The sequence below is a fragment of the Lactuca saligna genome, chromosome 8, assembly GCF_052625555.1.
Source record: "Lactuca saligna cultivar CGN05327 chromosome 8, ASM5262555v1, whole genome shotgun sequence".
NCBI classification, from domain to species: Eukaryota; Viridiplantae; Streptophyta; class Magnoliopsida; order Asterales; family Asteraceae; genus Lactuca; species Lactuca saligna.
Genome location: NC_136424.1, coordinates 92,183,868 through 92,198,522, shown reverse-complemented (window position 1 = coordinate 92,198,522; position 14,655 = coordinate 92,183,868). Strand labels below are relative to the sequence as shown.

The 14,655-nt window shown below is 30.0% G+C and overlaps 2 protein-coding genes across 2 annotated transcripts; one reads left to right on the top strand and one right to left on the bottom strand.

Moving 5' to 3' along the window:
* Window positions 1-1,586: 1,586 nt before the first annotated feature.
* On the top strand, window positions 1,587-3,993 carry LOC145010992 (expansin-A4-like). The gene is made up of 3 exons (XM_078969593.1): window positions 1,587-1,808; window positions 1,905-2,223; window positions 3,553-3,993. Exons 1-3 carry the CDS (start codon window positions 1,655-1,657, stop codon window positions 3,860-3,862), a joined length of 783 nt encoding a protein of 260 aa, XP_078825719.1. The 5' UTR covers window positions 1,587-1,654; the 3' UTR covers window positions 3,863-3,993.
* Window positions 3,994-10,640: 6,647 nt separating this feature from the next.
* LOC145009903 (protein INVOLVED IN DE NOVO 2-like) lies at window positions 10,641-14,310 on the bottom strand. Its single transcript, XM_078968525.1, has 8 exons — window positions 13,958-14,310; window positions 13,740-13,809; window positions 12,048-12,981; window positions 11,805-11,965; window positions 11,667-11,735; window positions 11,314-11,598; window positions 11,016-11,234; window positions 10,641-10,925 (listed from the first exon to the last, which is right to left on the bottom strand). Exons 1-8 carry the CDS (start codon window positions 14,308-14,310, stop codon window positions 10,692-10,694), a joined length of 2,325 nt encoding a protein of 774 aa, XP_078824651.1. The 3' UTR covers window positions 10,641-10,691.
* Window positions 14,311-14,655: the final 345 nt, after the last annotated feature.

The following is a 14,655-nucleotide window of genomic DNA, read 5'->3' as shown; positions in this document are numbered from 1 at the left end:
CCCTCCCAATCACTGAACCCACTGTCACATCAATTTTTGTTTCTTATTTTTCTTCATCTTTCCCAACCCACAACACACATATATAATATATTTCTCAACCCACTCAATTAAAAAAATACAAAACAACTAAGGTACAAATTTTAAAACACATAGTACAAGAGAAAATGAGAGATAGATGATGAAGTAGGTTAGTGAAACTAATTAACCAATCCGTTGAAGTTGGAGTTGTACCAACAGTAACTCTATTTCTAATTATGATTTTATCTTTGATTGTTTTGTATTTTTTTAATTGAATGAGTTGAGTGAGTTAAAAAAGATAAAGTTTCCGTGTGTTGTGGGTTAGGAAAGATAAAGAAAAATAAAAAAGAAAAAATGATGTAGCAATGGGTTTAGTGGGTTAGAAGAGAATGACTCCCTCCTCCCTTATGAATTCAAACGCTCCACACCTATGTCGTAATCATATTATTTAACTAAAATAGTAAGAATTACTTTATAACAATCAAATTTGCAATAATATATCAACAAATGTTCAACCCAAAAATTAAAAAGGGTACCCTTAAAATATAAATAAAAGGTACATTTCTCCTAACTCAACACCCCCAATTAATACCCCTACTTTTGAACAGACAACCATATTTTGTACATTTGTTTGGTAATTCGGGGCACTCTTATGATTAATCGATTTACTTTCATAATGTAAACGCTATTTCGTGTGCCCTAAAATGGAATAATCCAACTTTATTTCCATATTTACTTTTCTTTTTACCAATACAAAGTTAAAAACGTATATGTCAAACATAATCCTTAATGATGTGTGATCATAATATACATTTTTCCAGCACCGATTAATAATACTTGACATGTTATTTAACAAAAAAAAAAAAAAAATACTAGTTCGACTTCCAAAATTATATTTATGCATTGTTAATATAACTAGCACATGATCATTGCAACTATTGTATTTGTTCTCATTTGGTCCTTTTTTTTTGTACTCAATATACCATCGAATTTGTTGTCTGTGTTCACCATAACCCTTTGACCGACTATCACAGGTCAAAGGCCGGTCAAAAAGGTTATAGTGAATGCAAACAAGTTCGATGGTATATTGAATAAAAAAAAAAGGACCAAATGAGTCCAAACGCAAAAGTTAATTACCCTCAAAGAGTCATTTTCCCTCAAAACAACTATGGCATTCTCATTTAAAATAAATAAATAAAATAGAACTTTGTATACGAAGAACATGGAAACTATTACCCAATTTTTGAAAAACAATATTTACGATTGCATCTAATCAAATTAAATGCAAATAAATGTGATGATCAAGATATAATATCCGTCGGATCCGGTTATCTAAAATATGAGTCGGGTCACTCGGATGCACAACAATCAAACAATGCAAAGTTGTAATTTTTAGAGGCCCCACACAATCTCACCACTTTAAACTTAATTTACGACTTACGAGCGTAATTTATAATTTTATATTTTATTATTTAATAGCGCAAATAGGGACATTTCAAACATATAAATTTACATAATTGCCCTTACGTACATCCATCCCCATGAACTCCCCTCCATAAGTACCCTACACCCACTGCCATTCCTCTTCATACCCACCGCTACCAGCCACCGTTACTCCAGCAAAGTACAGTGAAGCATGACTAAAATGGTAATCACCGGCGGCATTGTCTTCCTCATTATCACTCTATTGTCGGTAACCGAAGCTAGAATCCCCGGAAACTACGCCGGCGGGGCATGGCAAGGTGCTCATGCTACCTTCTACGGCGGCAGTGATGCTTCCGGCACTATGGGTATGTTACCAGTCACCGGAATATTCCTTGGTTCATAACCTTACTACAAATTCGAAATTTCCAATGCATAATGTTGAGTTTACATTTGTTTCATAGGAGGTGCTTGTGGATACGGCAACCTATACAGCCAAGGCTACGGCGTTAACACGGCGGCGTTGAGCACAGCGTTGTTTAATAACGGACTTAGTTGCGGTTCTTGCTTTGAAATCAAATGCACCAACGACCCACGGTGGTGCCACCCCGGAAGCCCCTCTATCTTCATCACCGCCACCAACTTCTGCCCACCGAATTTCGCCTTACCAAACGACAATGGTGGTTGGTGCAACCCTCCCCGTACTCACTTTGACCTCGCCATGCCCATGTTTCTTAAAATTGCAGAGTATCGTGCCGGAATCGTCCCCGTCTCTTACCGCCGGTATGCCTTTCTTTCCTCCGACGTTTCGTTTCAATAACACAATTCCAGTGAAACATACAACATTTTATGCATGAGGTACAAGTTACCAATGATTCCGACCGATTTGACATAAATACCCCGAGGCGAGAATATACATCTATATCTGTTTGCTATGGTTTGACTAAAATACCCTGGAACATGTTAATTGCGAGCATGTTATTGGTTTAGTGGTTATATATGCAGAATTGCACACATGGTTTGCCGTACCTGCAGACGACTAATCGCCTCTATTGTCCTTTCCAGTTGTAGAATTTTCATTTTACTACCCTCAACTATAGCTTATACTAACATAGCACCCTTTAAATAATTAAACCACTCAATCAAATATAAAAGTTTCTTGATTTCCAAATGATCGGCTTTTTAGATTTGTTAATTGTTGTTCCATGCTTTTCATTCATATTTTAAAATATTTAAAGTGGAACTTTAATTTGACTTTTACATCATTATGATTGCCTTTCCCTTTTTTAAAAAATAAATAAAGGCCCTTTTTATTTAAAGCTTTATTTATTTGATCATGTGCGAATATAACTACAAAATTTGATAGCGTTATTGAGAGAGGGTACCAATTGTACTACGACCAATCGATTGGTCACGTGATTATAGTAAACGCAGTAGGTTCCACGGTACTTTTGGTGTACCCTGCAACACCTTCTACGCTTTCTTCCTTCTTATACAAAATCAAAGCCGTTGGTTTCGGAATAGAATGTACTAAAACCACAATTATTATTTTATAAATATTTTAATTATTTTAAAAAATGAGTGTGTTTGATTCAAGGAGAGTTTTTATTATTAGGTTAGTTAATTATTTTTAGGTCAATAATAAACACATGTTAGATTTTATTAAATGTTTTGTTTTGTGTTTTTTGTTTGCCACGGTTAACCCGGTTTATTTAACAATTTTTCAATCTGCTTCTTTATAATATTTAACATTCTAAAGTTTTATTATTTTTTGACTAATTATTTATACCATTTTTATTTCTAATATTAAATTGAATTTGTAACTGATCATATGATTTTTTATTTTTATAACTATAAATATAATAATTTTATTATTTTTTTTATTTAAAAACTCAATATTTACGGCATTGTTTTAATTTACAGATTGTAATATATTGCTTTTATTTGGTATTATTGTGAAATACATTTTTATTTTCTAAGAATTCTATTTAAAAAACAAATATTAAAAAATATTGGGGTCGAAGTTTTGACTTTGAAAGTCTAGTAAGTAACTGCTTCCCACCTTTTGGAATTGGCAAAACTGACCCTTGTGTTTGTTATTTATTTCCGCAGAGTCCCTTGTAGGAAGGCAGGCGGGATTAGGTTCACAATTAACGGTTTCCGTTACTTCAACTTGGTTTTGATCAGCAATGTTGCGGGTGCGGGTGATATTCAAAAGGCATGGGTGAAAGGAACAAAGACTAATTGGATGAGCATGAGCCGTAACTGGGGTCAAAACTGGCAATCTAACGCTGTTCTTACAGGTCAATCCCTCTCTTTCAGGGTTACAGGCAGTGACCGACGTACCTCCACCTCATGGAACATTGTTCCCGCCAATTGGCAGTTCGGTCAAACCTTCACCGGGAAAAATTTCCGATTTTAGGAAATGAACACAACTTGCAGCATCTTTTCTCATGCTGATTCAATTTCTATAATCGATTGACTTTTTAAACCGTGGTTTTCCACAAAAAAATGTTCAGGAACAAAAGAAGTGCAAAGTATGATGATTTTATAGTGTTCTTTGTATTTTTATGAAATAATTTGTTAGTGTACGACGAAAAAGCAAATATGATAGTTAGGGAGGTAAAATGCTCTGACTATTGGGGTACTGTTTTTAAGAAGGGGGTGTTAATGCAAAACTCCTAAAAATGTAGGGTTTGTGTACTTGTTAGGTTGAGGCATCAAATATATGCAAGCCCTGGTTAAATTTGTGAAGAATGGGCTAGTTTGAAAATAATGTACTTGGCCCCATTTATAATTATGAAAAGGTATATATGTAAAATTATATTTCATTTTCAATATTCTTATTTGTTGTATAAACCAAATTATATGTAAAAAAGAAAGATTTTATTATTTAATTTTATTTATGTAATAAGTTTACTTTTTGGATATAAACTTTAGAGTAAATGACAGAATTGGTCGATAACATGATCTTAAAAACCTAGATTCAAAAATCAGAAAGTAGAGACTAAACACCATCAATTAAAGATACTATTCCCTAATTTACTTTAATATAAAGTTTACTTTGAAAATATTTTTTTTATCCAAAAAGACAATTAGTTAAAAGTATGTTCTTTCACATACAATACTTTTTTTTTGTTCTTTTTATGCATTTGGCAAGTATTTAAAATCATTAAATAACTTTTACAAATCAATATATAGTACATTTATTTATGGATTTTTGAAATATTTTTGTACCCAACAAAAGGAAAATCCAAAACACATAGGCCAATCCCCACGGAATAGCCTTTTTCAATCCCTGTTTGTATTTCAAAAATGAAAACATCAAGGCAGGCATTAGGCATTAGGCATGTACTTGAAGAACAAAAACAATACATAGGTATCACTTTTTAAGTGTCGATTGGCTTGTGTGTTTTATATATTTAATGATTTAATAGAATGGTATTTTTAGTTTTTGGTTTATTTAACACTATCGATGGAGATGGAGGTTAAAAGATTAACAAATGATAGGATTTCAATTGGAGAGAGAACATCGACGGAAATTATGGTATGCAATATCATTGTTGTTTAAAGGTGGGGTCATCAATCTTGCTCATCGTTGTTACATGAAGTGTTTGTGTGTGAATAAGACTAAGAGGAGTGGGGGTCGCCATCAGACTCCGCCAACCTCGCTAGCAATGTTAAACACAACCCCGAAAAAACTCGCTAGAGGACTCATTATTTGCAATTCGTTAACCACTTGGCGAGTGGAGAAAGAAAGAAAAGTCTCCATCCCAATGGTTCTCAATTATCATGGTCATGTGTATGTCAGAAAGTCGTTTCTCATTCCAAAACTTCATTTCAAATAAATGATTCCTACCCTCACTACAAATTTGTTTATAAATATACTCCCATTCTCAAAACTTTGATTTCAATAAAATTGTTTTAACCCTCATTTGATAATTCCCTACAAATTTGGTCCCAAGCATCAAACATTGATTTAAAAGAACCAAAAGTAACCAACACTTAATATTATATTTATTTTCATGTAATTGATTTATGTTATATTAAAATAAAGTTTGATTAATATTTGTGCATCAAATATGTTTGTGTAGTAAAATAAAATAATTTAATTAATTAGAGAAAAGAAAATAAAAAAAATTAGAGTGCTATGAATGTTACCACTCCCTAACAAATACTAAGATTAGGTGTTAAATGAAGAAAAAAAAAAGTAACATTCAAAAAGCTGATGTGACAATGTGTTAGGAGTGTTATCATCCCCTTAGCCTAATAATACTAATAATAACCATCATCAACATTGATCATTTAGTATAAAATACTTCAAAATGAAGTTAACTCATATTCAAACATCATAGACTTCAATCTTAAGACCGAATGTCATTCATAATAATAATAATAATAATAATAATAATAATAATAGAGTCTAAGTCATCTTTGACAAAAATAAACTAGTTCATAAACTAATTTATATAATTTATATATATATATATATATATATATATATATATATATATATATATATATATATATATATATATATATATATATAAATAAAGTAACTTATAGGTACTATTTAATAAGTTATTTTGAAATAGTATTTGAGAAGCTCATGGAACTTTTTCAAATATATTACAAATATATCATTAATTATATATAATGCTAGTTTATAGTTATATGTTTATATATCAATTTGTGTCATTTTATATTTACAATCTAGTTTATAGCTATTTTTACTAAACATTATTAATTAATAAGTTAGGTAACTATTAGTTAGTTTATCAATTAAAATTGATTTTTCAGTTAGTCAGTCAAATATATACTTTGATATTATTACTCTTTTAGTTATTAAAACAAATACAACACTAAATAGATATAGAGGGATATAAGCTTAATAAAAATAATAATAAATAAATATATAACCTTATTGATTACGTATAGTATTTTTAAGATAAAGCAAGCGAATCTTTTTAACCAAAAGCTCAATCTATTATATTGTTGCTCAAGAACACTAGAAAACAAAGAAATATTATTTTATTACCAAATAAATATTATATATAACCCAAAATAACTTTTTTGGAAAATATATATAACTCTTCCCACATTTTTCCAATTGACAAGACGTCCAATTCTCTTTACTTTTCTAAGAAGTGGGACTTTCATGGATAAGAACGCGTTTTCTTATAAACTATTTGTATATTAATAGATATTTTTCAAAATTATTGTCTACGAGCATGACTTATACCTTTATATTTAAATAAGAATGCGGAATAAAACATAAAGATAAATGATGGTAATCATGCCTTTTCTTTGATAATCGAGTCTTGTATTTGATTATACAGCTTATCCTTAGTTTTAGTGATCATGTAAAATTGAACATGAATAATGCTTTATTGCTTTATCTCAACCCAAGGTAAAAAAGAAGACTCTAATATGGTATTTAATGTTTTAGATGCTTGGAAAATTCGAGTTTAAGGTTTGATGATGGTTTTTCAATACTAGTCAGTTAAATTATAGAAAATTTAAATTTTAATCTACTTCTTCTAATAAACAAAACCTAAAAATAACACATTCATTATTTTAAACACCAATATCACATGTCATTTTGGTAGTATTTTTCATTTTTTTGATTTCTATTTCATTTGATATATATCCATATTAACAGTTTTGAATTATACATAGTAATGAAATATTATATCCGAAAATTAGGCAGAAAATAAATCAGAATTATTGGTCAATATTTGAAGAAAAACATTTAAAGATTATTTTTCCATATTTTTTTTCCTAACATTAGGCAAGAAAGTTTTTATATATTACTATCTTATTATTATTAATTTAAAATTTTCATATATGTTTGCCAAATGTAAAATTTTCCATACTAAATTATTAAATATTCAATCCGGTTTTTAAATTTATATAACTTTTTAACATTTTGCAATTTCATCTTTGTGATAGCACAGTTGTTGATATCAATCTTATGGAAAGAATCAATTCTAAAAAACATTGATACAAATGTAAATTTCATTAAAGTGTAAAGAACTTCCTTCAAAATATTATTTTAATCGATCAATTTGACATAATCTTATATGAACATATCAAGTTTATGAAAAGAAACAAATATAATAAGTAACATGAGTATTTATGTAAATAAGTGCACAACAAAATACAATTTCCTTGATATTTAGTTAGAAGTTAGAACAATGGAGGCCAACAATGCAGATATCAAAATACAAAATTTAATAAATATCATATAACATTAGCTAAAACATTAGATTAACAATTGAAAGTGGAGAACATGATCGATACTAACTTACTATCAAGTGAAATAAAAAGCAAATAATCTTATTGAAAAACAAATATTACATAAACTTACATAAGCATATCAATAATTTTTTTTATGCATTTCATTTATTATTACATAAAATTACATAATAATAGAAAATAACTAAAGTTATTGATTTTAAATAAGGGATTTATACAAAAGAGCACAACTAATTGTTCATGTATATACAGAAAAACTCTTATATTATTTTTATATTCAGAAAAATTACTATATTATATTTTACGTTTAAAAAAAATCAAATTATAAATTTTTAAGAGAAATACCCGGCTATACATATGATATGACATACATATTTTTTATATTTTATTGATTGTATGCAAAAACATGTTGAAACCTACATCTATTTCAATTATTTTTCTCGATTTAGTTCTCTATATGGAACAATACGGTTGATTTTTTCATGCTTAACTAATAATTTTATTTCAATTAACATTAATATCGTATTAAAAAGAAAATGCAAACAACATAATATTTTCACTCGTTAATTTATCTTAAAAACCTATATTTTTGTCTTTTTTCTAACGATAATTATTAATATAAGAGTTTTATATATCCCTTTAGAGACGAATGATAATTTGATCAATAAAATTTCAAATGTTGTGTACAAAAAAGTATTTCAAAATATATGTTAACTTATTATGTTTATTTTACTTAACACATTAATTCATGATTACTTACAATCTGTAATACGTTTTTTTTATAATAATTTTTTTTATCTATATAATAGTTTTAAACATACAAACCGTGGTTTCCACGGGTTATAATCTAGTGTGTAATATAATAGAATGTTTATTGATAAATAGTAAAATTAAACCACATATAAACAAGTATATATAATAATATAAAAATCCTAATCCAAATCCTACCGGGCTTGAGCTTTAACCCTAATACTAAGATACTAACATACTAACATAATGATATTAGATAAAGAAAGTCCTGATTTCAACCCCTCGTGAAAAATCCGATTCAAAAAAATATCAAAAGCGATTGGAAGTATTATAGAAGATGAAAAAGCACTAAGGGTATTAACGGAAGTTGTCACCATGTGGGGAGCAAAATCATGGGTAAGGAGGAAAAGCTAAAAGTATTTAAAAGCGTCCAAGATTTACAATGTGCTATATCTCTAATCATCTAATCATATTTTATTTGACATTATAGTAATAGTTATCTATGAAAAATGTTATAACATGTAACAAAATTCTGCTGCTGTTCAAAAAAATAAAACAAATTTTTTGTAGGAGATAATAACATTTGGAATTCTCCACAAACCGAAAAAAAAAGAAGAATTTAAAAATCAAACAAGAGCTTGGGATACCCTTTCAACATGTACATTTGTCATATACCCAAAATGCATTGAGATGTGCTTTTCACAAACATTAAAGGACTAGAAGTAGCACTGTGCATATGTTGAATTCTCTTGGGAGAAGTGATTTTCACAATCATCAATGATAATATCATTGCTAAGTTTAAGAGAAATAAAATCCGAGTCAAAGTTATTCTGATATATAATATCTAGGTGGGGGTGTTTGGTGTTTGGGATTGTTTATCTAAAAAAACTTTTTTTTTTTATAATGTTTACAAGCTTATCTACTATCAAAATAATTAAAAAAAAAATATTTGTATTAGTTTATGTCGCACCAAAATACAACAAACGAATAAATTCGTTTTTATTGTTTTATAAGTTCTCTTTATATGTGAAAATTGAACATAATAATAATTTTAAAAACAAAAACATGTCTTCTTATTCTAGTCTTAATGTTATTTAGATATAATTTATTTTTATGATATATAATACACTTTAAACTAATCTTTATATTAATAAGAATATATTTTTGAAAAAACAAGTGAATAATATTAAAAGAAATATCTTCACAATTTTATTTTTATTTTTGCAAACCGAGACATCAAGATCTTCTAGACCATGATCATAGCAATCTAGAGGCATTAGATCCAATAAAATTTAAGATACAGAAAAATCCGGTGTGTAGTTGAATGGAGGCTAAATGTGAAATTTTTTATAAAGTGAAAGGAAAACAATTGGACGCTTCTTAAACAAAAGTTTGTTCAAAGATTTAAAATAATAATAATAAATAAATAAATAATACAAAAAAAATATTTCTAGCTTTAATGAACCTAATATACATAAATTTCTAACAAATTTTAAGTTTTTATGTCATTTGCCCAATTATAAATTACTACTTTTTCAATTCTACCAAAATAAAATACAAAAAATTATTTTGCAAAAAATATATCTGTGAAGTTACCTTTTCAGTGGTCTTATTGATATTTTACCATTTTTTTTTGTTTTGCGAAAATTCATTCGTTTTTGCAAAATATTTTTAGTATAATTTTCGTACACATTTTGTGGGGTTGTCAATTGGCAAACATAATTATTTTCTTTCAAATGCGAACAAAATTGGTCAAAACATTTGGCTTTCATGAGGTTCCATTATCGACTCTTTTTTGGAAGACTATTTTTTTAATCTTCACGTAATATGTGGAAAATGTTATTTTACAGAGAGTCAAACCCAAGACCTTCCCTTTAAAAGCAAAGACTCTTTTTTGGAAGACTCGTTTAAAATGTTATTTTGAACAAGTTTTAATGCACATAATTTTATCAAAATTTCAAAACAAACTCATGTTAAATGTTATATCAGCAGCTATCCAAGTCATTTGGATTATATATCATTTTTGAATTGATCAATACCAGTTAGATCAACTAAAGACTAAATAGAAGAAATAGCAACCTACCTTCATATAGCATATCCTATTTCATACATTCATTCAACACTAAAAGTCATTCAAAATGAAGGTACAAAATATGAATAATAAACAACCATAATCCATATCCATCCATCATCATCATCATCATCATCAACCATCAATCATTTTAGTAATATTAAACTCACCTTCAACCTCGTTTCTTTTGTTTGTGGATCTTCCATTGTTTCAGCAGAAATTCCACTCCCTCTTTCAATGTGGCCTTTCTGTTGTCCTTTTTGTTCCAAAGCTCTGGTAAAGGATATCTTCCACTTGGATTGTATTCATTCAGCTCATTTAGAGCTGAAACAACCGCATTGTATACATCCTCATCGCATTCACTTTTCAACATTGAAATCTTCTCATCTTCTTCATTCACTATTTCCTGTCACACCAATAATAAGTTCAAAAAATAAATTAAATTAAATGATGTTTTATATGTATGTTAATTAAGATGATAATTAATCAATCATACCTTGCATTCCCCTTCTCCAATGATGATGACCTTGAATGGATGCCAGTTTGGATCCCTGAGATGATCCTCCCACATTGATACAAACTTGACTGCATCCTCTGCTTCCTTTTCACTTAAACATCGTTTCTTAGCAGCAATGATGAATGGATTTGCATCAAGCTCACCCATTCTTTTAATACCAATATGGGCCCTACCAGAACCATGTATTTCCTTCATACCCTGTTTCACACAAACAAAACATCAGGGACAAAAAGGTAAAGATGCAGAAAACAGTTGGAAGGAAAGAAAAAAGCTTTACAGAAATCAACTCTTTGCGAGCATCCTGTAATTCATCATTGCTTAATCTTTCTTTGATTATCAAAGCTTGACTAAGCTCTTCCAAACCCTCGTATTCCTCTTCTTTTTCTTTCAGATCTTCTTTGATCGACTCAAATTTCTTCTTTGCTTCAACGTCTTCATGAGTCATGTGCTTCATTACTTCCATGGCTCCTTCCATCTGTTTGATCTCTAGCTCAAATCGTTGCTTATCATCAAGCTTCTTTTGAAGATCAATAATCTTTTGGTGAAGTTTCTCTTTCTCTCTCTGTAAATGTATTCATAGCTTATAATATATGAAAAGGAACCTCAAGAATTACGTTATACAAAACAAACCTTCTGATCATCAGCCAATTTCAACATCCTCTCATCTGCTTTCTTCTGCTCCAAAATCGCCAATTCATTCTACAAAATGTAAACATGAGTCAGATCATGTAAAGAAATAGAAAGGTTAACACAATAGGTAGTGATTACCATTTTCTTCTCATTGTCAAGCTTTTTTTGCTCACTTTCGTTTAGAGCTTCACGTGCTCTCAGTTCCTTTTCATGTTCTTCAAGCTGCAATTTGCTATGTTCATGTTCAATGGAAATCTTTTTAAGCTGCTCATTCACCTTCTCTTGCATTGTTTTATGTTCTAATCAAGAACAAAGTTAGGAACAAAAGAAAAGATCTGGATTTCAGTGTAACCTTTGATGAAAAACAATCAAAATTAATACCTCTATTGTAGTTCTCAATCATCACGTTGAAGTTCTCAATCATCACTTCTTTCTGTTTCATAACAAAATACATATGGGAATCTGTTTTGCTTATTTCAGTCTGGATCTCTTCACTTCTTTTGTTCTTTTCTTCCAACATTGTTTTCAATCCCATGAGGAGTTTAGAATTCTTCACTTCATCTTCTTTTTCAACTTCAGAAACAGTCTTTAGATCACCATGTTTTCTCAGATAATCACCAACAAGACCATTGGAGTTATAATCTTCATCTCTTGCAATCCAAGCATAAAGATTAGTGTCATTTCGACTTTTCCCATTATACCAATCTTTCCTCCCATGTTTGTTTACCTCAAAAGCCTTCACAAACATCATTGCATAACCAAATCCACTCCATTCTTTTCCAAATTCAACCACAGCAAATCCTGAGTGACCCTTCCAGCTCCATAGAAGATGAACTTTTTTAGGGTTGTAACCTTGATTTATCCACTCATCTTTTAGCTTTTTACCACTATCACCTGTATATCTACCATTTTTATACTCAACAGGGATGTTAGCAACCACACACATCCATGGCCAAACAACTGGCTCTTCCCTATTTGTGTGCCTTGATATGTCACTTTTACTTGTTGATTCTAAATCCTTGATTTTAGTATCAAATTCTCTTTCTAGAAACTCCTCAAGGCCCATATGCTTGGCTTTTTCTTTCAAACCACTGCTTCTTGATTCTCTTGCAATCCTAGATGCATACCTACAGAGGTCCTCCATGTAAGTGTATTCTCTACTCTCAGGACAATAAGGACATTTGAGAATCTTTTCTAAAAACTTGACATTGATATGTCCCTCTTTCAGTTCCTTGTAAGAAGTGTTTTTATATTCCTCAAATTCAAGATCAGTAAAGATTGTCTCTCCTCTTTGTTCAGTCACCATACACCTAATCTGCAAAATATCAAGAAATGAGCTACATAACACCACTCATAAAAGGAAAATCCTAGTTGGTGATTGAATTTTAAAAGATATTGAAACTCATTTGACTCATGTTACAACTGAAATCAACATCTATAAGCTAAAAAAGATAGTGTTTTATAGAAACAACAAGAGGTTAACAGTAACAACCAACAACAACAAGCATTTAACCCTAAATTAGTTGGGTGTGCTAAATGAATTAATGAAATTACATATGAAACTAGGTAAACGGTAAACCTTTTACCTAAAGGAAAAGAGAAACGTATATGTAAATAGCCAGATACAATCAGTTCTCCAAACATTCATACATGCGTCTACTTGTAGGATCTCGATATAACTAGTTAAACAAACTGGAGTTTCAATTTCCAGTTTAACAGGGCAATGCGTGATACGCAAGTCAACACAAAGAAGACAAGAATCAACAAGGATAACATCTAAACCTACTTAATTAGATTGCTCGTCGGAAGAAATAAAGGCATTACGCTAGATTAACATAAATAAGCAACTTGTTTTTTTAGCAAAATTTCGTGGGGAAATAGCCAACAAATCACCATTACAACCCTCAATCTGGAGGGAATGATAAGCATGAGGAGAAAAAAGAGCATCGCATACGAGTATACGAATACAAACATGATAATAAGCTGAAATGTGTATTATCCTTAAGCAAAATATATCATGTGATAACAATCAACAAGGTCAACAGAATGATCAAAAGTTATCCATTAATTTACCGCAAACTCTATTTTGCTGCGATGAAATGATCTACGATCAACTACAAAACTTATCACATCGTAGTCGAAACTAAAAATCATAGACAAAATCTACCTATAAAAGATATACGAAGAACAAACGTAGAAATTTTAGTTAACTCGATTTCATGAAAAACAGGGAGTATACTGTCTAGCACAGAAGCTCACACAAACACAAAACCAAGATTGTAGTAGTATACCTTAGAGTTTGGAGAAGTTTGAAGTAGAAGGATTCGAAATGCAAAAACAAAAACCCTAAGTTAGGATCGTTTGGGTTTTTACTTTTTGCATTGGTGATGAGGAAGCTATCGATCAAACTTGAGCAAACTTTTTGAAGAAATGGTAAAGCAGATTTGAGTGAGCGTAGGTTTGTAGAATGTAGCCAGAGGTTGTTGATGCGCGATTCTGTGAATTTCGAAGGGATTTGTACGAAAAAGCTGAGACGCATATGATGATTGAAGGATCTGTCTCTGTAAATGGTAATGGCATTGAATCTGTTGTGTGTTCTTCCCATAATAACAAAGAACGAGTATATCATGAGCTGACGTGGCATTCTTATTTTATGCGCCCACCAACACTATTGGAAATATCTAGTTATTTATTTTGTCTTATTTTGTAGGGTAAAAAATGTAAGAGAATATTGATAAGTTGACTAAAGTTAGAAAAAGGAAAGACTAAATGTAGCAAATTGGAAACTTAGAGGAGTAGCATGTGAAGTTAAATAAGACTTGAATGACTGATAAGAAATTAACTAACGTTGTCTTAATTTCTAATGCTTATGGAAAGTAAATATTGGAATTACATGCAAAAGAAATCTTACTAATTTAGGAAGTTAAGTTATTTATTTATTTTTTTGCAACTTCAGTCCTAATTGGACAACGAGCATAGCGATATTACA

What these genes read in the sequence shown, in the direction of transcription:
- LOC145010992 (XM_078969593.1), top strand. Translation starts at nt 1,655, where the DNA reads ATGACTAAAATGGTAATCACCGGCGGCATTGTCTTCCTCATTATCACT. An exon ending in TGATGCTTCCGGCACTATGG is followed by an intron (nt 1,809 to 1,904) that starts GTATGTTACCAG and finishes TTTGTTTCATAG; the next exon opens with GAGGTGCTTGTGGATACGGC. An exon ending in GTCCCCGTCTCTTACCGCCG is followed by an intron (nt 2,224 to 3,552) that starts GTATGCCTTTCT and finishes TTATTTCCGCAG; the next exon opens with AGTCCCTTGTAGGAAGGCAG.
- LOC145009903 (XM_078968525.1), bottom strand. Translation starts at nt 14,310, where the DNA reads ATGCCACGTCAGCTCATGATATACTCGTTCTTTGTTATTATGGGAAGA. An exon ending in AATTGGCTGATGATCAGAAG is followed by an intron (nt 11,599 to 11,666) that starts GTTTGTTTTGTA and finishes ATACATTTACAG; the next exon opens with AGAGAGAAAGAGAAACTTCA. An exon ending in TTGGAGAAGGGGAATGCAAG is followed by an intron (nt 10,926 to 11,015) that starts GTATGATTGATT and finishes TTGGTGTGACAG; the next exon opens with GAAATAGTGAATGAAGAAGA.